At 30.6% G+C, this 24758-nt stretch overlaps 2 protein-coding genes and 1 long non-coding RNA gene across 4 annotated transcripts in view; all 3 read left to right on the top strand.

Moving 5' to 3' along the window:
* The window catches only part of LOC119687032, a 117222-nt gene that overhangs the window by 46707 nt on the left and 45757 nt on the right, over nucleotides 1-24758 (top strand). The window lies entirely within an intron of this gene.
* Nucleotides 1398-20763, top strand: LOC119687029. 2 transcript variants are annotated; one of them, XM_038101170.1, is made up of 19 exons: nucleotides 1398-1574; nucleotides 14361-14759; nucleotides 14819-14860; nucleotides 14925-15122; nucleotides 15207-15368; nucleotides 15429-16733; nucleotides 16803-16943; nucleotides 17006-17275; nucleotides 17662-17751; nucleotides 17815-18045; nucleotides 18117-18320; nucleotides 18388-18618; nucleotides 18713-18919; nucleotides 19004-19180; nucleotides 19272-19412; nucleotides 19480-19694; nucleotides 19771-20490; nucleotides 20566-20625; nucleotides 20685-20763. In XM_038101170.1, exons 1-17 carry the CDS (start codon nucleotides 1554-1556, stop codon nucleotides 20483-20485), a joined length of 4749 nt encoding a protein of 1582 aa, XP_037957098.1. In that variant the 5' UTR covers nucleotides 1398-1553; the 3' UTR covers nucleotides 20486-20490; nucleotides 20566-20625; nucleotides 20685-20763. The 2 variants fall into 2 exon arrangements, with proteins under 2 accessions (XP_037957098.1, XP_037957097.1); XM_038101169.1 differs by having other exon boundaries at nucleotides 14919-15122.
* Nucleotides 4078-8647, top strand: LOC119687031 (2-oxoglutarate dehydrogenase, mitochondrial-like). The gene is made up of 2 exons (XM_038101171.1): nucleotides 4078-4283; nucleotides 5526-8647. The coding sequence occupies exon 2, from the start codon at nucleotides 5653-5655 to the stop codon at nucleotides 8608-8610; it is 2958 nt and encodes a 985-aa protein (XP_037957099.1). The 5' UTR covers nucleotides 4078-4283; nucleotides 5526-5652; the 3' UTR covers nucleotides 8611-8647.

Raw genomic sequence — 24758 nt, 5'->3', positions numbered from 1 at the left:
AATTCTATAACTATAAGTTCTTACTTCTAATAAGTCTGTTCCTTAATTAAACCCTGTTCCTTTCAGCAAAATCTTTGAGAAGATAAAGGCCACACTAGTTTTGAAGTCACTCGAGATGAGCTTAGTGCGAGGAGTGCTTATTTGCTGTCAGAGACAATATATATGTTTTTCCCCGTGGTGGGTTTCTCTTTATATTTCCTTAGACATATTTAAATTGCGTGTACTTGCGCTTCAAAAACCAAGTTTTCTGAACTCACACTCGCAAATATTTCCTCTTATAATTTAACTCCATGGGCGCCGCCCCCACTCATTCCATCATTTTGGAGCCTTTCGTATACCACAGATGGTAATATCCAACGGATCAAGATATGTGCAGTTTCCAGTCATTTTTGTCTGGTATTAGTATACGGAACTATTATGTTCACCAATTTTTTTTTAGGGTAGGTCGAAAGCATCACATTCTACAGTGTGAGACTTGTAGTCTTCAATTCTTAGTGAAAACTACCTCTTCGGAATGAGTTGAGAAGATCTCAACTCTTTTTTTTTGAGTTTTTTTTTTTTTTTGTGTTTATTTTAAATATTATTTTTATCCAAATGTTGCCATTTCTGCTTGTGTTTGCAATTGAGTATTTAATTCGATTATTTTGTTCCAATACATTTTTTTTTTAATAAAAGACAGTGATCTCACAATGTTTGGATTTTTAATTAAGATTGTAAATGTGGTTTGAGATTTCAATTAAGAAATATATGCTTCACTTTCTACTGACACTTCAATTAAGACACTTAAAAGCTTAATTGAAAGTGAGCTTAATGCATTATTAAATTTTTATTTCATTAAGATTTATTACAAATAGATATTTCCACAACAAATTTAATTAAGAAGTATTTATTTGCAAGCTGATATATACTTTTAAGATACAAAATCATTAAATTAATTATGTAGCAAATAGTGACAAATAACTACAGATGCAACATAAACGAGTACGTATTCATATATATTATTTTATATATATTTACTAGTTAAAAGATTAGATTGTTCGTTTGTAAATATTAATTTACTTAATTTAAACATAATTAAATAATTTAAGACTCAGCATAAAATATCTGTGGATCACCATTGCATTTTGTATTTGAAGTCAGTCTTCTGGGTGTTACTGGGTGTTAACACTGTCAAAGCTTTGACAATAATTATTTTCAAATTTTGGCTGCCAATAAAAATTTTTATACGTAAGTTTAAAGTTCTTAAAACAATCTTTCCAAAGTATAGCCAGTGTAAACACTGGGTTAAGAAAAGTGTAAGCAAGGTATGCTATGACATTTGTTTTCACTTTTAAAGAAAGGTATGATATATTGACGTGTGTAATGTCAAAAAAATAATTAGTTTGATTTTTCTTGGCTTTGATATTTTTCCAGTTTTTGTGTTCGTGATTATTTCAGAAACATTTACGTAAAATATATAATTATTTTGTGAAAATCACATATATTTTTATTTTTAATAATCCCTTTCGAATTATAAATATTTGAAAAACCAACTTTAGATAAATATCTACAAGATGTCATTTTCGGAAAAAAATGTAAGTATTAACTATATGAAATATATTCTGTTCAAAAGTCTAATAAAATTTTAATATATTATATCACATAGATCAATAAGTAATAAGCTTTGTAATTATTTATACATCTAAGTATATATACTCTTCCGGATTGATTGTTTGGGAAGATTGTATGGTTAGGTTACGGTTACGATACACTGAAAGACAGTGGTACATTGGTTGCTCCGCGGTATTTTGCTACTGCGTTTAGCATTCTACGCTCATTATACTTATGATGTGATATCTGACCTCAGTCAACTTTTTTGTATGAAGTTTATTTAGTACAATACATAATATGCTCAACTTATAAGTGGTTTTCTTATTGCTTGATAATACCATTTTTACGTTTCATATGACTTTTAAATCTTACTCCTCGACCTAACCTATTGGCAAAAGTGCAATTGTGCAGTGCATTTGAACCAAATCGAAAATTATGGTGGTCTATAAATATTGTATTTCTTTTAAACAGTTGTTTGCTCTAAAAGTTCGTTTAGTATCAGAAAGTTTAGTGCGGTTTTACACAATTTCAACGAACCTAAGGCTATGTTATGCAAACAGTCATGATTGTATCAAATGTGAAATTTGTTGTGATGTTCAATATACCTAAAATATTAAAATTGAGTTGTAGTATTACTATGTCTCGCAACACAAGTCTAAACAGTGTTCATTATCATCATCAATTACTGTATATCTCATTGGAGCATAGGGCCTCAATATTCCACTTTCAACTGGTTGTATTTTTCTCCAATATCTTTAGCTCGTTACACGTTTTTCCGGACTCTATGATTTTCTTTTGTAATGTTCTCCATATGTTTTATAGACGTCCTCTCTTACGGTTGTCTTGAGGGGTTTATCAATATATTTTTTTTCTATTCAAGTAAAGTATGCCGTGGTTTTTTTTTTAATTTAAAGCAAGTTATGCTTATGATATGATATAAGCATAACATGACTTCAAGATGTCACGACTGGAAAAGGCTGTAAGTATGAGTTATATCCTTTATGCTTTAATGAAAACCAGGAAATTTCTATACAAAAAATTTTATAGATATATTTTAATTCTGCAAAATAGGTTTTTCGTTTTTGTATTAACGATATTTAAATAGTTTGAAAGTAGTTCTGTGAATAATAGAATAAAGAAAATAATCATTGTAGTGTTATATTGTAGTGTCCGGTACTAATTAATCGGAGTGGGAGAATATAATGCTGTCTTGTTAACATTATAAGCTAAGTCACCCACCTAGTCGATACGAGGTTTTATTATAAATCTTGAAAGAAACTATTTTTTAGTGCCAATTATTTTAAAGATTATTTACTTGAGCATATCTTTTTTATCAATCATATTCGCCATATTACTGTACAAAACGAAGGTTGCCATATCTTTGAAAATATGAAGTATTTCAAAACTTTGTTTCCTAAAAAATCATGCCCATGGTTTTATGAAACTATACTCCCTTAATTTCGTTATTTAGATGACAGTTTTTTGTTTTGGAAAACAAACTATCATGAGCGTATCGCATGTTAACATCGTATACCGGTTTATGAACTTCTTATATTATATACATCGTATACCGGTTTATGAATTTCTTATATTTAAAGATTTCATTTTCAAGGCGTTTAACTATCTTACATATTTGTGATGTACTTTTCTGGAGGAAAATTAAAGTTTCTTTTTTTTTCTCTTCCAAAATAATATGTTTTGACCATATAGTGTTATTGACACATTTTAGTAAAAACAAGTGGTAATCATTGATAAATGTTTACTTTAACGAAAGGCAATCTATGCCAATTTTATGGTCTAAATATGAAAAAATTGTTATCGCCAACTTTGTGGTGGATTTTGCAGTGTTCGCCCTCTTTAGACCTAGTTTTATCTATTCAAATCTATGTTTATACTTCTATTGTACTAATCAATTGATATAGAAACGTAGTTCTGTACACAGTTCTATTTATAGCTGACATTGAAGACACATTACGCTTATTTGTTGATAACTTTTCTATAGTCCATTTTGTATGTAAATTGTGATAGGTATATGATATACTTAGGACTTCAACTAGCATCTACACTTTTACTCGTTGATTAGTTAATACAACTATTACCTGATAAGAAAGTATTGTGATATAATAACGCAATTCCCCTTTCGGGATTTTGTTTTGTGAAAATTTATTGCCCTTATATAAGATATGGCTCCGTAGAATACAATCAGAAATATATATTGGGTGTTCAACATAGCTGTTCGAATTTCTAAGACACAGGGCATAACTTTTTACTAAACATTCTCTCTTCTTTTTTACTAAAGAAATTACTCAAAAACATTTAATAAGGAAATAATTCTGGAAATGTTAATATCTGAATTCTGTCTTCAGAAAAAAAAATAGGGTGGCATTTCTTTATTAAAACTCAAGTGCAGTATGCTTTGATTTTTATTTTTGAAAATTAATCGAAATATATTTCGGTCTAAAAAATATTTGACAGATATCATTTAGTTTTTTTTTATTGTATGTGTTGTTGCCCAGTTTTGTGTGCTCGTAAAGGTTCTCCGAAATATATTTTAAGATAATTTTTTCTTTAAAATATATTCGCGAGTGATTAATTTTAATACATCACACATATTTTTGGCTTAAATTTAATTACAATAAATAATTTGTCTATCATTTTCTGAGAACGAGTACCGTAAGATGTCAGGAAAAGAAGTAAGTACAGACTTATATGTAATATAATAGTTTCCAATTTTTTTCCAATATTTCTTGAACTCTTGATAGTTAGTATATCTATTTCTCGTGTGTTATTAGTCTTAATTATTTTACATTCAAATCTAGAATTCTGTCTTGCTGCATATTTTGATAATGATAATATTAAACGCTTTACAATATTTAATAAGAATTATCTAACTATTTGTTCATTCGTTTTGGTTGTCTGAAGAAAATAAGTTCCTTTGCTATTCTGTAGGTTATCTTCTTGAGCCTATCGATTTTGACAAATTTTTCCAAATGTACATTTACATTTATATTGTTGTATGAGTGAGCACTCATACCAGTGCAATATTACACTTTATCTTTATTAAAATTTTTCTTTAATTGAGTAAATAAAAAATTCCAATTCAAGCTTGCGATAGATATAGATCCATACGCATTTTCATACAGAAAAACCCACACACATATCAGGTATAGAAAATAATTAAGAATTTTGAAATACTGCTTTTATATACGGGTTGTCCAAAGAGTTTCAAGAACGTCCAAAAAACATAAATCGCATAGCAGCGTGCTCCGGTTTTAATAAATACCGAAATGAAGGGTGTCAAACAAAACTTAACTCGAAAAAAGCAATTAGTTGTAACATTTGCCGTTTTTTAATAATTGATTTTCGAAATACCTTATGTCCAATTTATTATCTACTACCTTTATTTAATAAAGTGGGTTCAGAAGTTAACGCGGTTTAATATTAAAATAGAGAGTTTATTTCCCTGCTAACTTTTTTTCTCAAAAATTTTCAACATACTAATTCTAGTCCTTACATTCGCGCGCTTAAACTTTATATAAAACTCCAAATAAGTTTAATGTGGAACAATGTCCAAAAGTTTCACACAATTTGGGCATTGTAGAAAATTTTTTCATAGAGTTTTATACCAATTTTTGGTGCGCAATAGATGTTAGTACTAAGCACTCTTTACTTGCCATCGCTTGCTTATCGAAAAAAAGAAACAAAAAGAAAAACAATAGGTAAAATAATATCGTATATCCGGTTACTCATAACAGTGTGCTATAGCCAGTACCAGCACTAACATAAATAAACAGTTTTCTGAATCCGTAATCTTGATATGAATCGCCGTACCTGTAGACCTCTTTGCAAAATTATAAAACAATTGAAATAACTTCACAAAATCAATATGTCTGTAGACTGGTGCTCTACCGAATGATTTTTTTCTCTCACTACAGGTATGAAAAGGATAAGAAAGTCAATTTTAACATTTATTGTCACTGTTAGTGCTTGGTTTACGTTCTCAGTGAGTTTCTAATCAAAATATTTTTATCGTCGCTGTTCATTTGAAATTATAAAACCAATATGTATCGAGCAAACGGTACCATCAATATGACTTTAAAATGGATAAGAAATTGCAGCAAGAGAAATTTTATTCGAAATTTAGGATCTGCTATTTATGTTCGTAAATATAGTACAGATGCAACTGAACAATTTGCAAATGGCGCAACTGCTGCCTATATTGAGGAAATGTACAAGTCTTGGTTGAATGATCCAAAATCAGTACATGAGTCTTGGGATGCCTACTTTCGTTCCAATTCATATACAGCGGTAAATAAAAACTTAAAGCCATTGTCAGCAATACTTCATCGTAGAGAACCTGATGAAAAAACAATTGACGATAATTTGGCAGTGCAGGCAATTATCAGAAGTTATCAAATTCGGGGACATAACATTGCTCGCGTCGATCCACTTGAAATTAATGATACTGATGTTCCTGATAAAAGAACCACAAAAGCTATTTATGCTAGTTTCAATTTTGATGAAAGTGACATGGAACGTGAATTTAAATTGCCTAGTACAACGTTTATTGGCGGTGATCAGTCCTCCCTATCATTGAAGGATATTTTAAGTCGCTTAGAGAATGTGTACTGCAATAAAATTGGTGTGGAGTTTATGTACATAAATTCATTGGAACAACGTAACTGGATCAAAAAACGCTTCGAGTACCCAGGTGTGATTGATTTTACACCTGTGAAGAAGCGTTTAATTTTATCGCGCTTGATACGTGCTACTGGATTTGAAGATTTTCTAGCAAAAAAATACTCTTCGGAAAAACGTTTTGGTTTAGAAGGTTGCGAAATAATGATTGCTGCATTAAAAGAGATTATTGATGTTTCAACTGATTTAGGTGTGGAATCTATTATAATGGGTATGCCACATCGTGGTCGTTTAAATACTTTAGCTAATGTCTGCAGAAAACCATTAGAAAAAATATTTAATCAATTTGCTGGCTTAGAAGCTGCTGATGATAGTTCCGGTGATGTGAAATACCATTTGGGCACATATATTAATCGTTTAAATCGTGTTACGAATAAAAATATACGTTTGGCAGTTGTTGCTAATCCATCTCATTTAGAAGCTGTAGATCCTATTGTACAAGGCAAAACACGCGCTGAGCAATTCTATTGTGGTGATCAGGAAGGCAAAAAAGTGATGTCAATACTTTTGCATGGTGATGCAGCCTTTTGTGGTCAAGGTGTAGTTTACGAAACAATGCACTTGTCTGATTTGCCAGATTACTCAACGCATGGTACCATACACTTAGTTGTGAATAATCAAGTTGGTTTCACCACCGATGCAAGTTCCGCTCGCTCTTCGCCATCTTGTACTGATGTCGCACGTATTGTCAATGCACCTATTTTTCATGTCAACGCAAATGAACCAGAAGCAGTTATGCATGTCTCCAAAGTTGCTGCTGAATGGCGCGCTGCATTCCACAAAGATGTTGTCATAGATCTGGTTTGTTATCGTCGTAATGGACACAATGAAATTGATGAACCAATGTTTACTCAACCATATATGTACCGGAAGATCGAAAAAATGAAGAATTGCTTAGATTTGTATGCTGAAAAACTTATCGGTGAAGATGTTGTCACACCTGACGAGGTTAATACTATTTCTGCTGAATACCAAAAAATTTGCGAAGAAGCTTTCGAAAATGCAAAAAAGGAAACATACATTAAATATAAAGACTGGCTTGATTCGCCTTGGTCTGGCTTCTTCGAAGGTAAAGATCCATTGTTAGTTTTACCAACTGGCGTCAAAGAAGAAACGTTGGTATACATTGGTAATAGATTTTCTCAAATACCGGCTGATTTCGTTATTCATAAAGGTTTATTCCGTATATTGACTGCACGCAAAGCAATGGTTGATGAAAAAGAAGTTGATTGGGCGCTTGGTGAAGCAATGGCTTTTGGTTCTTTACTTAAAGAGGGCATACATGTCCGCTTATCTGGTCAAGATGTAGAACGTGGAACATTTTCACATCGGCATCATGTGCTGCATCATCAGCTTATTGATAAAGTTACTTATAACAGCTTACAGCACTTGTATCCCAATCAAGCACCTTACTCAATAACAAACAGCTCTCTGTCAGAATATGCTGTATTAGGTTTTGAACATGGCTACTCAATGACAAATCCAAATGCTTTAGTTCTCTGGGAGAGTCAATTTGGTGATTTTGCGAATACCGCGCAGTGTATTATTGATCAGTTTATATCTAGTGGGCAAGCCAAATGGGCTCGTCAGTCTGGTTTAGTTATGCTGTTACCTCATGGTATGGAGGGTATGGGCCCAGAACATTCATCGGGCCGCATCGAACGTTTCTTGCAAATGTCATCTGATGATCCCGATTATTTCCCACATCCAAGTGATGAATTTTCTATACGTCAATTACACGATATTAACTGGATTGTAGCTAATTGTACAACACCTGCAAACTATTTTCATATATTACGACGTCAGATTGCTTTACCTTTTCGCAAACCTTTAATCTTAATGACACCAAAATCGTTGCTAAGAAATCCAGAAGCAAAAAGTTCATTTAGTGAGATGATTGATGGCACTAAATTTCAACGTGTTATTCCAGATAGAAAATTACCTGTTCAAAATCCCGATTTAATTAAAAAAATTGTTTTTTGTTCGGGTAAGATATATTATGATTTAACACGAGCACGTGCTGAAAGAAAACTTGAAATGGAAATAGCGCTCGTTCGTGTGGAACAGATTTCACCATTTCCGTTCGATTTAATTAAAGAACAAGGATATATCTATAAATTTGCTAACCTTATTTGGGCTCAAGAAGAACATAAAAATCAAGGTCCTTGGAATTATGTGAAACAACGCTTTTTAACAACATTCAAACACTTAAGAGATATCCAGTATGTTGGTCGCCCTTGTAGTGCTTCAACAGCAACTGGTTCCAAAGTTCAACATGTTCGTGAATTAAATGATTTATTGAATGATGCCTTATCCATTTAAGTCATCAAATACCACAAATAAATAAAAACATTTTAAAGATTTTTACTATTATTTAATGTATTAAATAACTAAGTAGTTCACAAATTCTTTTTTTTTAATTACTGGAAAGAGGATTGCCTTTTTTTTATATCAAACTGCTCCACTTAGTCTCTATAACTGTACTTATATCTATACTTTTTTGGCGATGGATTTTTTTTTGAAATAACATATCTTTCATAACTTATGTGGAAAAAAAATAGATCTGTATGTAATTGATTATCAATAAAAATCTGCTAAAACGAAGCGTGTGGTTAAGACGCCTATCGCTGCCAGAAGATGGTCTCACTAAAAGCAGATATTCTTCAGCTCTTTAAATTAATATATGTAATTTGTATATAATGGCATACATCATAGGGGTATTCACTCTCTCTTGCAAACTCATTGCAAGGTGCACGAAATGCACAGATTGTACGAGAATGCAAATAACAACAAAATACACGCACAAAATTTCGTGCAATTGCGTGCAATCTTCCAATGCTGAAACCTATGTATATTTGCTTGCAACAAACCAGAAATGGCGGAAATCAGTTGTTTTGTCATTTGTTGCTTCTCATTTTTAAATTTGAATTGACTGTTAGTAAAATTTCGAGATATGTTAATCTATGGCTATGCTATATACATGTGTTTCGTTCAATAATTTAAATCGATGTGACCATTAATTAAGTTTTCACAAATATAATATTATATACATATACATTTGTGAATTAATTTATCTATTTATCAATTTCAGCGAAACTTACGAAAATTTGTTCACATTTTGAACTATTGAATGAAGTGTTTGGACGCATGTCTAATTTTGTACGGAAACATTGCCATAGCCACCAACTAGTTCTGCGCTAGGCAACGAAGTTTTTTTTATTGAATCGTCTGCAGACAACACATCATCCAGCTCTGCACCGAAAGTCGTGCGTTCTGCTGTGCAAAGCCCCACTACCCCCCTCGATAAAAAATATAACAAATAACAATAATAAATTGAGAATTAGTTATATTTTTATTATAACAATTATTTTTATATTATATTATTATTACATATATCTCCAACAACAAATAATGTAGCGACTTTACGAATAGCCGCATTTTCGCCTGATGAACCCAAACGATATAAAACAATAGCAATCCTTAATAGTTTATTAGTGAGACTATTAAGGAAAATACGTTCCAATTTACTCTAAGCATCTGACAAAAACGGCCTTCATCAAATTCTTGAAGAATGGTAGATCTCCATTGAATAGATTTTGGTACGGGTTGGTGATTTCTGTGATGGTTTACTAAAGTAAACAAAAGGTCTTCATTTAATTGCTCCATCACTTCCCAGTAATTTGCATCATCTAACAAATAGAAACTATATAGTAGTGAAAACTACATTAACAACATGTTAATACCTTCAATCAGAATATTAAAAGCACTATTTTCAATAAAAAAATCTATACATTTTTGTATTTCACTTGTTCGCGGCATTGTTATACTTTTATTTTTCTTTGCTCAATTTGATACGGCTGCAAAACAGCTGATTCATTTTGATGATGCAATTCTGCAACAGAGGTGTTCTCGCAGTCTTGCAGTTTTTGTATAGCATTCTTGCATTTCGTGCTCCTTGCAATGAGTTTACAAGAGAGAGTGAATACCCCTCATGTTTTATAATTTTGTTTGCACTTTTGTTTTTTCACTTTAAACGGTTAGCATCTTATCTTGAATATATCGCCTTCACTATTTTTTACCAGCGGTGAACATATAATGACTTGATTCACTTGCTTGTAGAGTCTGTTATTCGATATCTGTTAAAAACTCACTACCTAAACGATTGTAAGTTATATTAGATCTTGTTGGGTAGTGTAACATGTAAGCGCATTACTCATCGACAAGCACTAAGTAAACTACATAAACAATGTACTATTTGATTAATTTAATTAATTTTTCGTGTTGATAAATTTCATTTTGATGAATTGGATTTACGTGTGATTATGTGTTTGTTGTTGATACTTTGCTTTTTTAATAAATTTTTGTGCCCATCACTGATTTATAATATAGAAACTTTGATAATTTTGTTTTAAATTTTTTGAGTTGTTGCGTCGAATATAAAAGTTCAAGTTCAGAAAAAACAAAACCGACTTTAGAAAAGACTAGTCGTAGAGTAGTGCTTAAAAACACAATGTTTTAATTTACCATTAATTCACACAAATTTCACAATCGATTAATTTTGAAGTTATCTTCAATTTATTTAATTTCTATTAAGTTTCATGATATCTTGACCAATAATTAATACAAAACTACTTCATGGTGGTGTTAATTATGGCAATGCTGCTCCATTCACCATTAGAAAACTTTAAACTTATCAGAATATTGACATTTGTACCTAATGTATTATATAATATGATTATTAGCATTGATTACTAGTATTGGGGCTTTCTTGGTAAACAAGGCCGCCACTCCAACCTACCTACCTACCTAGTATTGGCAGCACACCTATAAGTGTACAGATATGTATACTGAAAGCTCCATGCTACATCAGTAATGAAGATATATACAAAGGCTTGAGAGTTGAGAGTGTGCAAAAGTATTATATATTATATATGAAAGATAATTGTATTAATGTTTACACTAACTCGGAATTGCACTTTTTTTAAATCGTATGCACAGAGCTAAGCTCTGAGAAAACTTTTCGAGGTACTATGGTACATTAAAACGAATGACATCCTCAAGGACCTCAACATTGATCCGATCAAAAAATACATAAAGGATAGAGCCCTGAAATTATTTACGAAAACTGTCAGGCTTACCAACAGCGCGTTATCAAATCTCAGAATGGTTACAGGCTCTTTGGGGAGATCAATTATTACTTACTTTCATGAAATGATAAACAATAATCCAATTAAGGCGTAGAGAGGGGTTATTAGGAAACCTCGCAGTTAATAGAGAGTAAAAGTGCTCAAGTACACTGACTTAACTAGCCTCAACATAATATTATATATCTTTAGGGAGATATGCTGTATTTTGAATTGTATTTCTCTAAATTTATTTGAATAACTCATCAGAATTCAACGAAGTTCATGTTAAGTGGATCATCCAAGTGCCAAAAAAAAAAAATGAAAAATCTTAAGCGGTAGTTTCCTCTATTGACGAGTTTTTAATTACTGATAATGTGGCTAAAAGATATATATCTGCGCACAATTTAGTGTGAAGTGAATTGCAGTCTATTGTATATATTGTATATATATTTGGAATTGTGTAAGAAAGCATAAAGTTTTGTAATGCCATGCCTATACAATCATGCCATTCGGAAGTTATTTAACCAACTAACCAACCGCACTATAAAATTAAATTAAAACTTACGAAAAATACTGACTAAATTGGTTAGTTGGCCTTTCTTTTCAAACCATCCTCTATCGTGTACGAATAATAAATTAAAATTTGCTAAAAATAAAATTAAAAATAAATTTGTTTTAAGAAATGTTCAACATCAAAGTGCATTCAGCGCCGCGCCAACTGCACATAGGTGTCAAAAGTACTATATATTGCCAATCCTTATGCGGTCGTGCGGTTTATATTAACGAAAGAATTCGGTGGAACACACCTCGAGAAGGAATAGGAGACGTACTTTTCGTTTGTGAAAAACTTCCAAATGACATGCAAAGTTCAAGTAGCGCCGTTTGCACGCTAACACAAAATCGCTACTTTGTTGCCACTACCTGAGTCCCGCATTTGTCTTGTCGTACAAGTGTGTGGAACGCCTTGGAGCAGTACATCGAGTAGACACACTTCCACCAAATCTAATAACTCTAATAGCAAATCTTTTAATTGTCTTCGATTTGAGTTAATTAAGCTGTGCTCCGTGTGCGAATCTCCTTTTTTTTCTCTTCTTTTTTCTTCGTTGGAGTTTTAGCTAATTGCTTTTAGACAATTTTTTCTGATATCATAAATTTTTATTTAATTTTATTGAATTTATCTTTCCAACCAATTATTGATAATTAACCTAAATTGTTTTGCAATTCTCTAAACAGCCAGACTTAAATGTTTTGCTTACGTTTGCATTTTTTTGTATTTGCCGTATTTTTCAGATACTTTTTTTAACTATGTTAGTAAGAGTTTTGCTTGCTGTTGCCTTTGTTGGCATACTTTAAGTCCGCAAATATAGGTAAGCCAGTAACTTTAACGATGCAAACTTTGTATCTAGCCATTATAGTTCAGACTCGACTAAAAAACTTCAACGTATTTTTAATTTTTCATTAAAAGCCTATAAAATAAAAAGAAATCCATTAAGTTCCGTATTTCAGTGGAAAGTCTCGGCCCGACGTCACATATTTTTTTCAGCCAACATAAATATTTCAATTTGTTTATAATTTTTCTTTTTTTTTAAAAATTTTTTAATATTTTTTCTGTTTATTTTTATTGTTTTTTAAATTTTAATTTGTTTAATTTTGTGTAAAAGAATTTTTTAAATAAAAACTTATGTCAACTGAAGTACTGAATTAATACCGTGGCACTTGATATGAATTTAATATTTTAATGAAATTAATGTAAATATGCAAATAATGATTTATATCTAGATCTCCTTTTACTTATGTTATTTATTACATAGAGAGGTTTCGAGATAGTAAGAAATCTACAACAACAAAAATTGATTTGTTTCGAGTAGTGCCAAATACCCATCATCAATGTTCTTGGAATTGCTTCCCATATTTAATTATTTACAAATAATTTTTTGAAATTGCAAGTACCACGAATTGCACTCGTGCCCTGCCAAATTTGAAGCTAAGAGTCAGCATTCATTAGCCAACGGACTTGTATGTATGCACTTTTTTTCTGGAGTTTTGTTAATTCGCTGCTGTTTGTTTATTAACAAATTCACTTGCTGTTTCATTTTAGTACGAAATCCTAAACCAGCAGTAGAATAATTGAATTAATTAATTATATTTATTTTTAATTGTTAAATTTCAATACTGTTCTAATATACGTTATTTATTGTATATCAACATGATATATTATTATCATAATATATGTTCTATCATATCTGTTATTAAAGAAAGATAGAGGAAGTTGAACATAAAGAAAGATATAGACCATTTTTATGTGGAACAATTATGTGAACCTTTTTTAATATCGAATACATGAAATTTTTCCTATTACTCCACATTATATATCTATGTTGAATTCAAACGTACCATATATCCCTCAATATATTTTGGACATTCATCGAATTAATTGTGTAATTCAGGACTGTTCAAAACATGAGCCGCAGGTTTCATACGACCCGCGGTTAATATTTGTGCTAATATATTTCTAATCCACCACAATTTGGCAAAATTTTTTTTGAAGGACTACTAAGCTTAAGTTGACATTTAACAAACAATACTCGTTATTTTTTGTTTTCTTTGTACATAGATTTTGCATATATATTGTTGCTCTTTCTACTCTTGCATTTGAGCCCGTTAAAAATATATAGTGATGTGTACGTTATGTTCAATAAAATCATTATAAAGATTATATTTAATTCAGATATGTTGATATATTTTTTTTATATAAAATCAGCTACTTTTACTATTCACTGATATAATATGTATTGTTTTGTATCTGATTTTGTCATAGATATGTTTATCTTCTAAAAATAAAGTTCTACAAAATTCAAATGCTGAATTATTTATTTATGATAAAATATAATTTAATTAAAAATGTTAAACATACTATTACTTTTAATTAAACAAAATAATTTTAAGCAATCTGATAAGGATTATGTTTCACCACGTGATGAGAACAACTGTGATAATGATACCACTAACCATGCTTCTAACTACTTCTCGTGCAATACAAATAATATATCCGACGATTCTGAATCAGAGTACTATTCCACTGAACCACAAACGGAAAATGAGCAATTTTCTTCCACGTATGACTCTAAGAAATCAAAAAATAGTGGTTTATATGATTCAGATATGGATTATAACTCAGCTGAATCACAATCTGAATTTGAATCGTCTGAAACGGAGTGTGATTCAGCTGAATTCTCTTTCCATTCAGCTGAAGAACTGACCGAATATGAAATTATTCCATCTAATTCCTGCTATGAGATTGCCAGCCTACACCCATCTCCAAGTGGTATGGAGTGTGGAGATGCTGTAAATATTTTCTTGTTTCTATAAACTTGATATTTTATTTTTCTTTAAAAACTTTTCAGTTCAGTAAAGTATGCTGTGATGATCTTTTTATGCAAGCTAATGTAAGTAAAAAAATTAATAGTGCTTAACCAAAGTAATTGCTCTAAATCTCAATTAAAGCTGCAGACCGGCTTCGAAGTTGTATTTGGAGATATATGGGTTAGTTGGGCAACTAATGGTCTGTTTAATGTAGTTGCAAAAGTTATGATGGGCACCTGGGAGGAGGACAATCAGTTTAGTTATTCAATGTATGAGTTTTACGAGAACGGTTTCTTTGCTGAGGAATTTGTGGCACAAATTATTCATTATAGGATTGCAATTTTTGTGAGTACAAAAATATTGTTTGAAAAATTGTTAAAAGGATACGTAAGAAATGGCATCACTTATAATTTTTCGTTTTGTGTTTAGATTACTCCTTTCTCTTATTCTGAATATGTGTACACAGAATATTATCCTGATGACGACATTTATATGACTTCCGTCGGAAATTCAATAAGTGTTAGCATTAAACGTAGGATAGGCACAACTCAATCAAATCCTCGTATATGCAGTTCAATGAGTGACATGAGTGTAAGTAATATGATAATACAATTGATAAAAAATTGGAAAAAAAATTATTTTTTGATTTAGAAATTCGAATATTCTTCATATGTAAATCTTGACTGTGATGCACATGCCACAAATGATATTGCTTTTGAAGTATTGGGGAATTTTCAGAATAGTACGCTATGTACTGATGTTGTAATGGAAGAAGTGGACGTGGAAGAAACTACACTATCTGATATCCACATTCAAACAGTTTCTGATATAGATGCAGAGACACATGATAACGCACGAACAGACTTTATTGATTTAGAAAGTGGTGGTAACGTAGAACCTACAGCAATGACAGAGGTCACAGACGCGACAAAATCTTGCGTTAGATTAGCGTCTTATGTTAATCTAAGCACAAATGTTAAGTTTACTGAAGATAATGCTAGTAATAATGATAATATTCTTTATGATTCTGAAATACAAAATGGCATAGAGTTCCCAGAAGAGATTGAAGTAGTTCCATCAGTAAAATTTAATATTACCAACTATCAACCACATAAAGAACTTGAAGAACGTATTGTCTTGCAGTCAATTGAGAAATTAGAGCCAAGACACTCACACACATGTATTGAAAACACTGATATGTTTAATGATTTTGGTAAACAAAATGTCCCAGAGTTGATTGAAAATCTCGCCATCAATCATCGTGATAAATATCGTGTGGACCCATCTATACATAAAGAATTTGCCGATAAAATTGCCTTCGAGACAGGTAGAAATCTCGAAATGAAACCAAGTGTCAGTAAATATTATATTGATCCATCTATACCTAAAGAATTTGTTGATCAAATTGCCTTCGAGCCAGATAGAAATCTCGAAATGAAACCTCCAAGTGTCAATAAATATTATATTGACCCATATATACCTAAAAAATTTGCTGATCAAATTGCCTTCGAGCCAGATAGAAATCTCGAAATGAAACCTCCAAGTGTCAGTAAATATTATATTGATCCCTCTATACCTAAAGAATTTGCTGATCAAATTGCCTTCGAGCCAGATAGAAATCTCGATACGAAACCTTCAAGTGTCAATAAATATCATATTGACAAGCAAGGTGTACCTAAAGAATTTGCCGATCAAATTGCCTTGGAGGCCGGTAGAAATCTCGAGATGAAACCTCCAGATGACTGTAGTTTTCACAACAAGCATATTCGATTGGAGAAAACTTCTACTGATGTATATAGTGTTAATGGAAATCATACAAGTGATGAATGTGAGGGACAAAATGTTCTTAAAGCATATGGACGGCTCGATCCAACCGTTACAGATAATAATAATTTTGATCAGAACGACTTGAGCAACAAATGTAAAAATCAAGATATCTTAATATCAAAACCACAGGTAAATAGATTTAAATATTTTTATTTATGCAATTTTAATTTTAAAACGCAACCTATCAATAATACATAGACTGCACCTAATACACCCCGTCCATTTGTAAAGAGCAAAGCGATTTGGCCCCAAAAATGTCTTTATATTTATAAAGATGATAATGAATTAGGTAATGAAAATTTTGAAAAGGTTGAGAATAAAAAGTTTATGCATGAACAGGTAAGCAAAATATATATTATTTGTGTATTGAGTACTTTTTCTATTTCATATAAAACTTATAGAATTGCTGGGAAGAAGTTAATAATATACAATATAATAAAAACGATGTAAGGCTTAACTCTCAATCCTTTAAAGACCAGGATATATCATCAAATTTTGAACGTATGGAAATGTGCTCCGAAAGAGCCTGTCCCGTAAATTCATATCAGTTTAATAAAATGAATAGATATGTAAACTCTGTAGATCCAACTAATTTTCAATATCAAGCATATCCAATAACAACAGAGACACATTACAAAGATTGCAAAAGTGCTGTTTCTAATTGTACTAAGGTGATTATTAACTAAAAATGAATTTTAAATAAACATTTTTTGGTTTATTCGATGTATATATCGGTTGAAAATTTATTCAGTGCACCCATTATAAAATATGCTATTGTATCTCGTAAGATATTTAATGCTACTTTTAAATAAAATGAATTCTCATGATCAAACTGAAAGTATAGTATACACGGTACTCAGAAACCTATTTGACCGCATTGCCTGATCAGAACACAATTTTTAATACGATTATCCGAATACTATCCGGATATTGTATACTGAATAAATTTCCAATCGGTGTTTTTTTGTGATCATCACATCACTTACATTGTAGTGGATTTCAATTTAAATGGTTTTTTTTACCAATATATTGTAACTGTTGTATTTGTTTGAATTAGTTACATGATAGGAGTAAAGTACCAGAAGAACAAAGTGATCTTCCATACGAAGAAAAACCATATTGGCATTCTCCACGCTATAATTATAAGGTATAGAATATATTGTACATTAAAAGCATTTAAGGTGATATTAAAAAATTTTCCAATTTAAAGAGTATTTCACAGTGTCAGCTATATTCAGCGGACTCAGAAACAATGTATATATTACCTGGCATATACGATCCTAGTATAGAAAAAGAGGACTTACCATTGCTATATCCACATTACGACGAAATAGAAAATGCATACGCAGATCAAACATTTACTGCTGCTGAAAATGATTACTATTATTCTCAGAATGACAAGGTGACCGCACATAATCGATTTACTGATAGGAATAATGAGGTAACTAAAAAAAAATAATAAAATAATAATACTGTCTGTACTCATATACCATGTATTTTTGAAATACTAAGCAATATTTACAACCAAGTCCTCAACGTAATAATCGTCTACAAAACGAAAATTTTACACGAAACCTAAATGATACAAAGAGTATATGCACTATATATAGAAGGAAGGAAGAAGAACATAATGATTATGATACACAAGTACTTCCCACAGTTCAGCAGACTGACTGTATAGATGAAAACAAAAATAATGAATGTTATAGTAAACCGGTAGTTATTAAATATATAAGAAGTTATGTATTCTTTTTAAGGTATAAAGAAATAATAATCTCCATAGGGTACAGGTCATGCAAATAATGTGCATTCTACTGCATGTGTTGAACGCCAAGCATCTCATAAGTCATATGCAGCCTCATTAGAGCAAAGGGAATATTCACAGAAACATATATCTGCCACGTTACCTTCAGACCAAAGAACTGCTTGTAAAAATCTGTCGCAGCCATCGTTTTCCACTGAAAAAAGATGCCCCAAATCGTATAAATCCTATAAATCAATAAATAATAACAGTGTTAGTATTTTAGTCTAAAAACTATATTTTTTTATATATAAAAAGTAGTCGTTTTAATATTAAAAATTTTTAATATTAAATAACTTAATCACAGCCACCAATGGATAAACATCCAAATTATGGACAGTGCCCTGTCAATGTACAGTCAAAGTCACATGCTTGTGGTTATAATAAATCTGATATCTTCCCCTCATCTGAGAAATTGAAGTGTGCTACTAATCATACCTCGAGCATATTGCCATCCTATAAACAGATTGAGTGTGTGTATGAGGAACAGGACTTAAATGTGCAGCAGAAAATGGTGGGTAGATATAAGTACAACATATTAAAGAATTAAAAATATAATTCATACAATTATAAACATAATTCACCTTGTCGTATGCAGTCTTTTGTAAAACAATCAGAATCCAAATGTGAAGACAATGTAGCTCAGAATAGTCTCTTTAAAGTTTTGTCAGATTCAAGACATTTGCAAAATGATAGTTTCTCGGCTACCAGTTCATTGGAAGAAGACACGGATTCTGAGTGTGAGCAATCGTCCGAAAGCAATCATAAAAAAAAGGTGACTACAAAAAAAAAGAAAAATACATATATACTCATATATATAAAAAATAAATATATAATATATTAATAATAAACATTAAAATATCAAGCGTCAAGCAAAGAAGCGCACTCGCTATAATAAAAAGTTTAGCAAGAGGATGAAAGCAAAATTTGATAAGAATAAGCATATGGATCAGCAATCCACTTCTGGAATGGAATCTCCAATTTCAGATTTACTACGGAATTTAAATGTACTGTTTTGTTAATGTCTTTGTATCTAATAACTTCTAATAGATATATTGTTTCAAAAATATTTAGTTATCAGAATGTGATGATTCAAAAGATGAAAGCAATGAAAAGAACCTGAAAAATAAGGAATATTATAATCAGTATCGAGAAGAATCATGCTCTAAACTTGTTAGCGGTATGCCATGTGTTAACCCATCCTTTGCGCGCATCATAACTCCCTGGATAAATAAATCAAATCAAGTTAGGACGAATATAGAACATTCTGACAAAAAAGCCCTAAAAAGGTCACATTTATATATATATCTAAAATCATATACATATATGTTAACATATGTATGTTTTTATATTATTTATTTTTAGCAAGCAAGAAAAACGTAAAAGTAATAAACCACCTCCGAAGAATAAAGAGAAGAAACCGAAAATGAGCCCCCAATTAATTATTTGTACTGTAAATGAATGTAGAGAAAAATTGACTGATAATATGTTCTTATCGCATTGCATTGAGGATCATATTTGGGAGAATCGAAAATTCCTTAAAGAGGTTTTCCTTGATGAAGAAAGTCATTTTAAATTAAACATGTCTAAGATGTGTTTTGGTGCGCAAAAAACTATTCGAATTTTATTGTATGGTGGACGTGCTGGTGAAGAAAATACTTTACCAGGAAAGCGTTCGTGCTCCATACCAAATTTAGGATTAAAGGATCAATATTGCTGCTTTAAATATCATCTACCTATAGTGTTGACAGTCGCTGTTACTTCTAGAAACAAACTGTTAAGTGAACTTTGCTTTGTGGGAGCTAGGGGACCAATATATGTTACAGATCAATTGGTAGCTATTTGGCTCGCAAGCGCTCCAACTGCCATACCTCTGCGTTACACCCTGACTATATATGATAAATACGATGCTGTAAGGTATGAAAAGTTTTTGGCTGTACAATCAATTGTAGAAGGGTTCGACGTAAATCGACATATACAACGTGTTTCTTCAATTGATCGTCAAGAGTTTAACAAATTAATCGGTAAATCCAATGGTGTGAAAATTGGAATTACTATTCATGAACAAATTCATGAATAACATTTGTAAGCAAAACTTTTTTTTTTTTCATTTTTTTATAATTTGTAATAATTTTGAGTAATTTTGAATATTATTTTTAGTTCACCTCAAAATTTCTACGCTAAAAATCAAATGTACAAAATTATTAAGTTTTTGTTTATGTATGTATTTATTAACTCTTAATTTAAATTAGTTTAAATTATTTTTTTTTTTAATTTAGCAAGCAATTCAGAGCACTCTTCTCGTGGGGCAAACATCCAAAGCATTTATAATCCTTTTAATTAATTCAAAATTATATATAAAAATTTCGAAATATAAATTTATTTTTTATATATTTAGAGTTCTATAAAAAAAAATTTTGGTGATTATTTTTATAGAAACTCATCAATTTTAATAAAAAAAAATCGTTTGGCACAAAATAAATATTTTTTCCATTCTTATCATATGCATGAAGACTATAACTTCAAAAACAATCAAATACATGTATATACATAAATTATATATATATATATATATATATATATATCCCTTAACGTGATCACTCCACTCCACTAAAAACCGCAATATTTTATTATTTAGTTCAATATTTACCTACATAAGCCAATGTGTTTTAAGGACGTCCCCATTTGCGACTGAATTGGGGTTTCCAAACTAGAGCTTGTCGACAAATTTCTGTGGCGTTCTTTTGTAATGTGTGACATAGCCAACGCCATTTTCGTAGTTTTATATATTTGGCCATTGATTCCAATTTACATTACATTTCATATAACCCGGAATTACTAATGATATGTGACCACCACACCTTGAGAATAAATCGAAGACATCTATTGATGAAACTTTGAATTTTTTTCTGTACAAAATTCATTACAAGCCAAATCTCACATCCATAGAGCAATACTGAGATGATGTTTGACTTATTTAAGTTTTGTGACGTAACTACGAGTATGCGCCCGTTGCCTTGGTAATTCTGGTTAGGATATCCTTACTTGCGCTATCGTCTGCGGATGTTATACTACCCTAGGTAGTTAGGACCTGCTCGTTGCTCAGCTCAAATATGAATGCACGTAAATATAAAATTTTTTGGGATCTAAAAGAAACTACTATTTCTAGTGAGATGCTACTAACACTTTTTTGTTGTTGTTGTAATGTATGCATAAGTGCTTGTGGTAATATGAAATGAAATAAATATTAAGTGCGTTAGGAAATAACTTTATTTTTAAAGGAGTTTTTTTTTCTTATAACTTAAAAGACAACAACAAAGTGCAGTATCAAAGTGCAGGAATTTTTACACTTTATTTTTTTTTTTTAATTTATATTAGCTTTTGTGAAATTTGATTTTTATTATAGGTAAATAATAAATAAATTTATTATAATAAATAAACTTATTATAATAAATAGTAAAAACAGATTGTCTACAACGTATTTATTTTATACATAAAATTCTAGATTTTATCTAGATATCTAGATATAATCAATGAAGTATACGTTAATTAATTAATTAATTTTTTATGCACTTTTTTTTTGTTATTTTATTCATTGCACTTATTAGACCAAACATTTATGGTTCTATAAATTCAACAAACGCCTAAATGGTTGGACATTTTATAAATTCTAATTTACGCTTTTTATAATAATTAATAATAATTATCCAAAAACAAAAAAGTTGAAAGTGTTAAAATAACGACAACGCATATAATGTTGGTTTATGCTTTTATTTATTTATTTTTAATTTTTGAAAAATGTTAATTTTTTTACAAAGTTAAAACAATGAATAAGTAAAAACCTAAAACCTTTTTGGGTCACCGAACCTTAATGAACACATTTCTTTAACAGTTTTACTGTCTCTGCGAAAAATGTTCATACGAAAAACTCTGGTTCAGTCAACAGTAAATGCTTTCAGTACGCGCATTTTGCATAATTTTGTGCAATTATTTGTCTACATTTGCAATTTAAAATTTTTCACAGATTATTTGTGCGCTATAATTTGCATTTTAGTTTTACATACCCAGATACACGTAAAAAGTATCTATTAGGCAACTGATTGGTACACTACCATTAACGTTTTAGTATATTACTGCTTCCATATTCTGTATATCATATGTGTCTTGACTTTTTGTCAGGTTGAACTGATTGACTTTACTTAGAATTAATTCTTGTAGATCACAAAGGCTTTGACACCTAATGTCCTTCCCTATATAGAAGATCCCTCTCTATATAGATTGTTAATTACTAGCTTAAACAGAGGGAGTTAGTTTCTTGTTTCGAAAAATGAAGAAAATCGTGTGGCATAAGTTTATTTTTCAGATTAACTAGATATCACAGCGCATAAGTTGAATTAAACACGATAATCCGTTCCAGGCTAGAAGAATTTATTATATTAGCAAGAGGTCTAACCAGTGGATTCACATGGTTTTCAAGTTTTGAAACATGTTTCTGCCTTATGCTCTCGAATTCGATTTTAATCATCGGAGCTTCCAAATAGAAGAAATTTTAAATGAATAAAATAAATTCCGAAACCAAAGGAAAAATAAATAATAAAAATAGAGTGGATCTTATATTGTCTGCAACATTTACTTGAACACTGGAGAGCACAAACAGGCATGCGACAGTCAAAAAGATTCATTGACCTTATCACATCAAAGTTGATGCTATCCTTGGCTTTAGCAGAAACGATATTTCAGGACACTGTGGACTTAATTACCACATGAAGATTATAAGTGTGGTAGAAACTGACTCCTGTCGACTCTGTCATGAGGAGTAGGAAACATCAGAACATGTTCTATGCAACTGCCCAGCGGTGGCAAAACGTAGACTCGATTATCTTGAATGCGGGATCTTAGTCCCAAATCAAATAGGTAAAATTAAGCCCACAGCAATTATAAGATTTATTAATAGTCTAAAATTGTCCTAGTTAGGCTTTTAGGCGCACAATAGATCTTTTAGGTCGGGGTGCTTTAATAGCCTATTACTTAAATAATAATATATTGTCTGCATAGATATACCATTTATATATATTATAGGTATGTATGTTTAAAATTAATATTGAAACTACTAGATCAATCACTGAATAATCGTGAAGCTTATACGCAATACATAAATTAGTCAATGAAATGGGTGGGACCCTGTAGTACCCCAGCTATTAAAGAGTAAAAGTGCCCAGTTGCGCTGACTCGAAAAAAGGATTAACATACATACTAGATGAAAAAATGTTAACTTTATAGAGTCTGTGTATTAAATGTCTATAAAGTTCTCATAATATGTTTTAATATTTTTAACTTAATTGATTTACTTAATTTACTTAACTTAATTTACATAAATTTACTTAATTGACGAAGACTTTAGTATGTATTTCTTTGTACAACATAATTTTAACATTAAATTAAAAAAAAAATATTTTTGGTATGGCAACAATTATAATTTATTAATATTATAATGTTAATAATACTGACAGTGATAAAATTGTGAAAAAAATTAATGAAGAATTAATAAAACTGAATTCATTACTGTCGCCCTTGTAGTATAATCGAAAATTATTTTACAAAGGAGAATAGCAGTATTTATATTTAATAAGATACTCTTTGATGTGAATATACCATATATACCATATATGGTATATCTTTATAGTTATTCTTTTTTATGTAGTATTACATATTCTGATTTTACAATAAACTTGTTCAGTATGGCTGCTGTAATTTGCATACGTTCATTTGATAATGGATTTTAGCCAAGCCTAATGTTTTGAGCAACTTTTTCGACTGGGCTATCTATATATTAATATATATAAGTCAGTTTTCGAGATATCCTACTTTAAAATTATAAATTTTTACATAAATATCGTTTGTGACGTGAATGCTAAATGTCGAATATAGTATTTAATAGTGTGATCAATGTAAAAAATTTATAATTGTAAACATTGATATCTTGAAAAGTGTTCTATATCGTCATACACCGTAAAGGGAGAGGTTGCTCAAAATGGCTGACTCTACTAAAACCCAATGTGTTCGAGAAATCGGAATCGGAATGGTGTATAAGTTTTATAGCTAAAATTATCATAAATTGTAATCAAAAAATCAGTAGAGGTAAACATATATTTACAGACGTTAATAGAGCTTGTTAATTCAAGTTAACATATTATAAAATTTGCTTATTATTTATACTAACATACTGTAAATCAAATATCAAAACAATGTTTTATTTAAACGCTGGGATATTTACATTTTTTGTTACTTTCAGGCCATCTTAATTATAATACCATAACCGATCGCTTTTCAACCATCTTGAGTGGTTTAAATGG

The sequence above is a fragment of the Teleopsis dalmanni genome, chromosome X (assembly GCF_002237135.1).
Source record: "Teleopsis dalmanni isolate 2A chromosome X, ASM223713v2, whole genome shotgun sequence".
NCBI lineage: Eukaryota > Metazoa > Arthropoda > Insecta > Diptera > Diopsidae > Teleopsis > Teleopsis dalmanni.
This window is presented reverse-complemented; position numbering and strand designations above follow the sequence as displayed.

Bases quoted from the DNA above. Each gene is read 5' to 3' on its own strand.
- LOC119687029 (XM_038101169.1), top strand. From the start codon at position 1,554: ATGTCATTTTCGGAAAAAAAT. The intron at 16,734-16,802 runs GTAAATAGATTT...AATAATACATAG, and splicing joins TCTTAATATCAAAACCACAG to ACTGCACCTAATACACCCCG. The intron at 19,413-19,479 runs GTACTGTTTTGT...AAAAATATTTAG, and splicing joins ATTTACTACGGAATTTAAAT to TTATCAGAATGTGATGATTC.
- LOC119687031 (XM_038101171.1), top strand. From the start codon at position 5,653: ATGTATCGAGCAAACGGTACCATCAATATGACTTTAAAATGGATAAGA.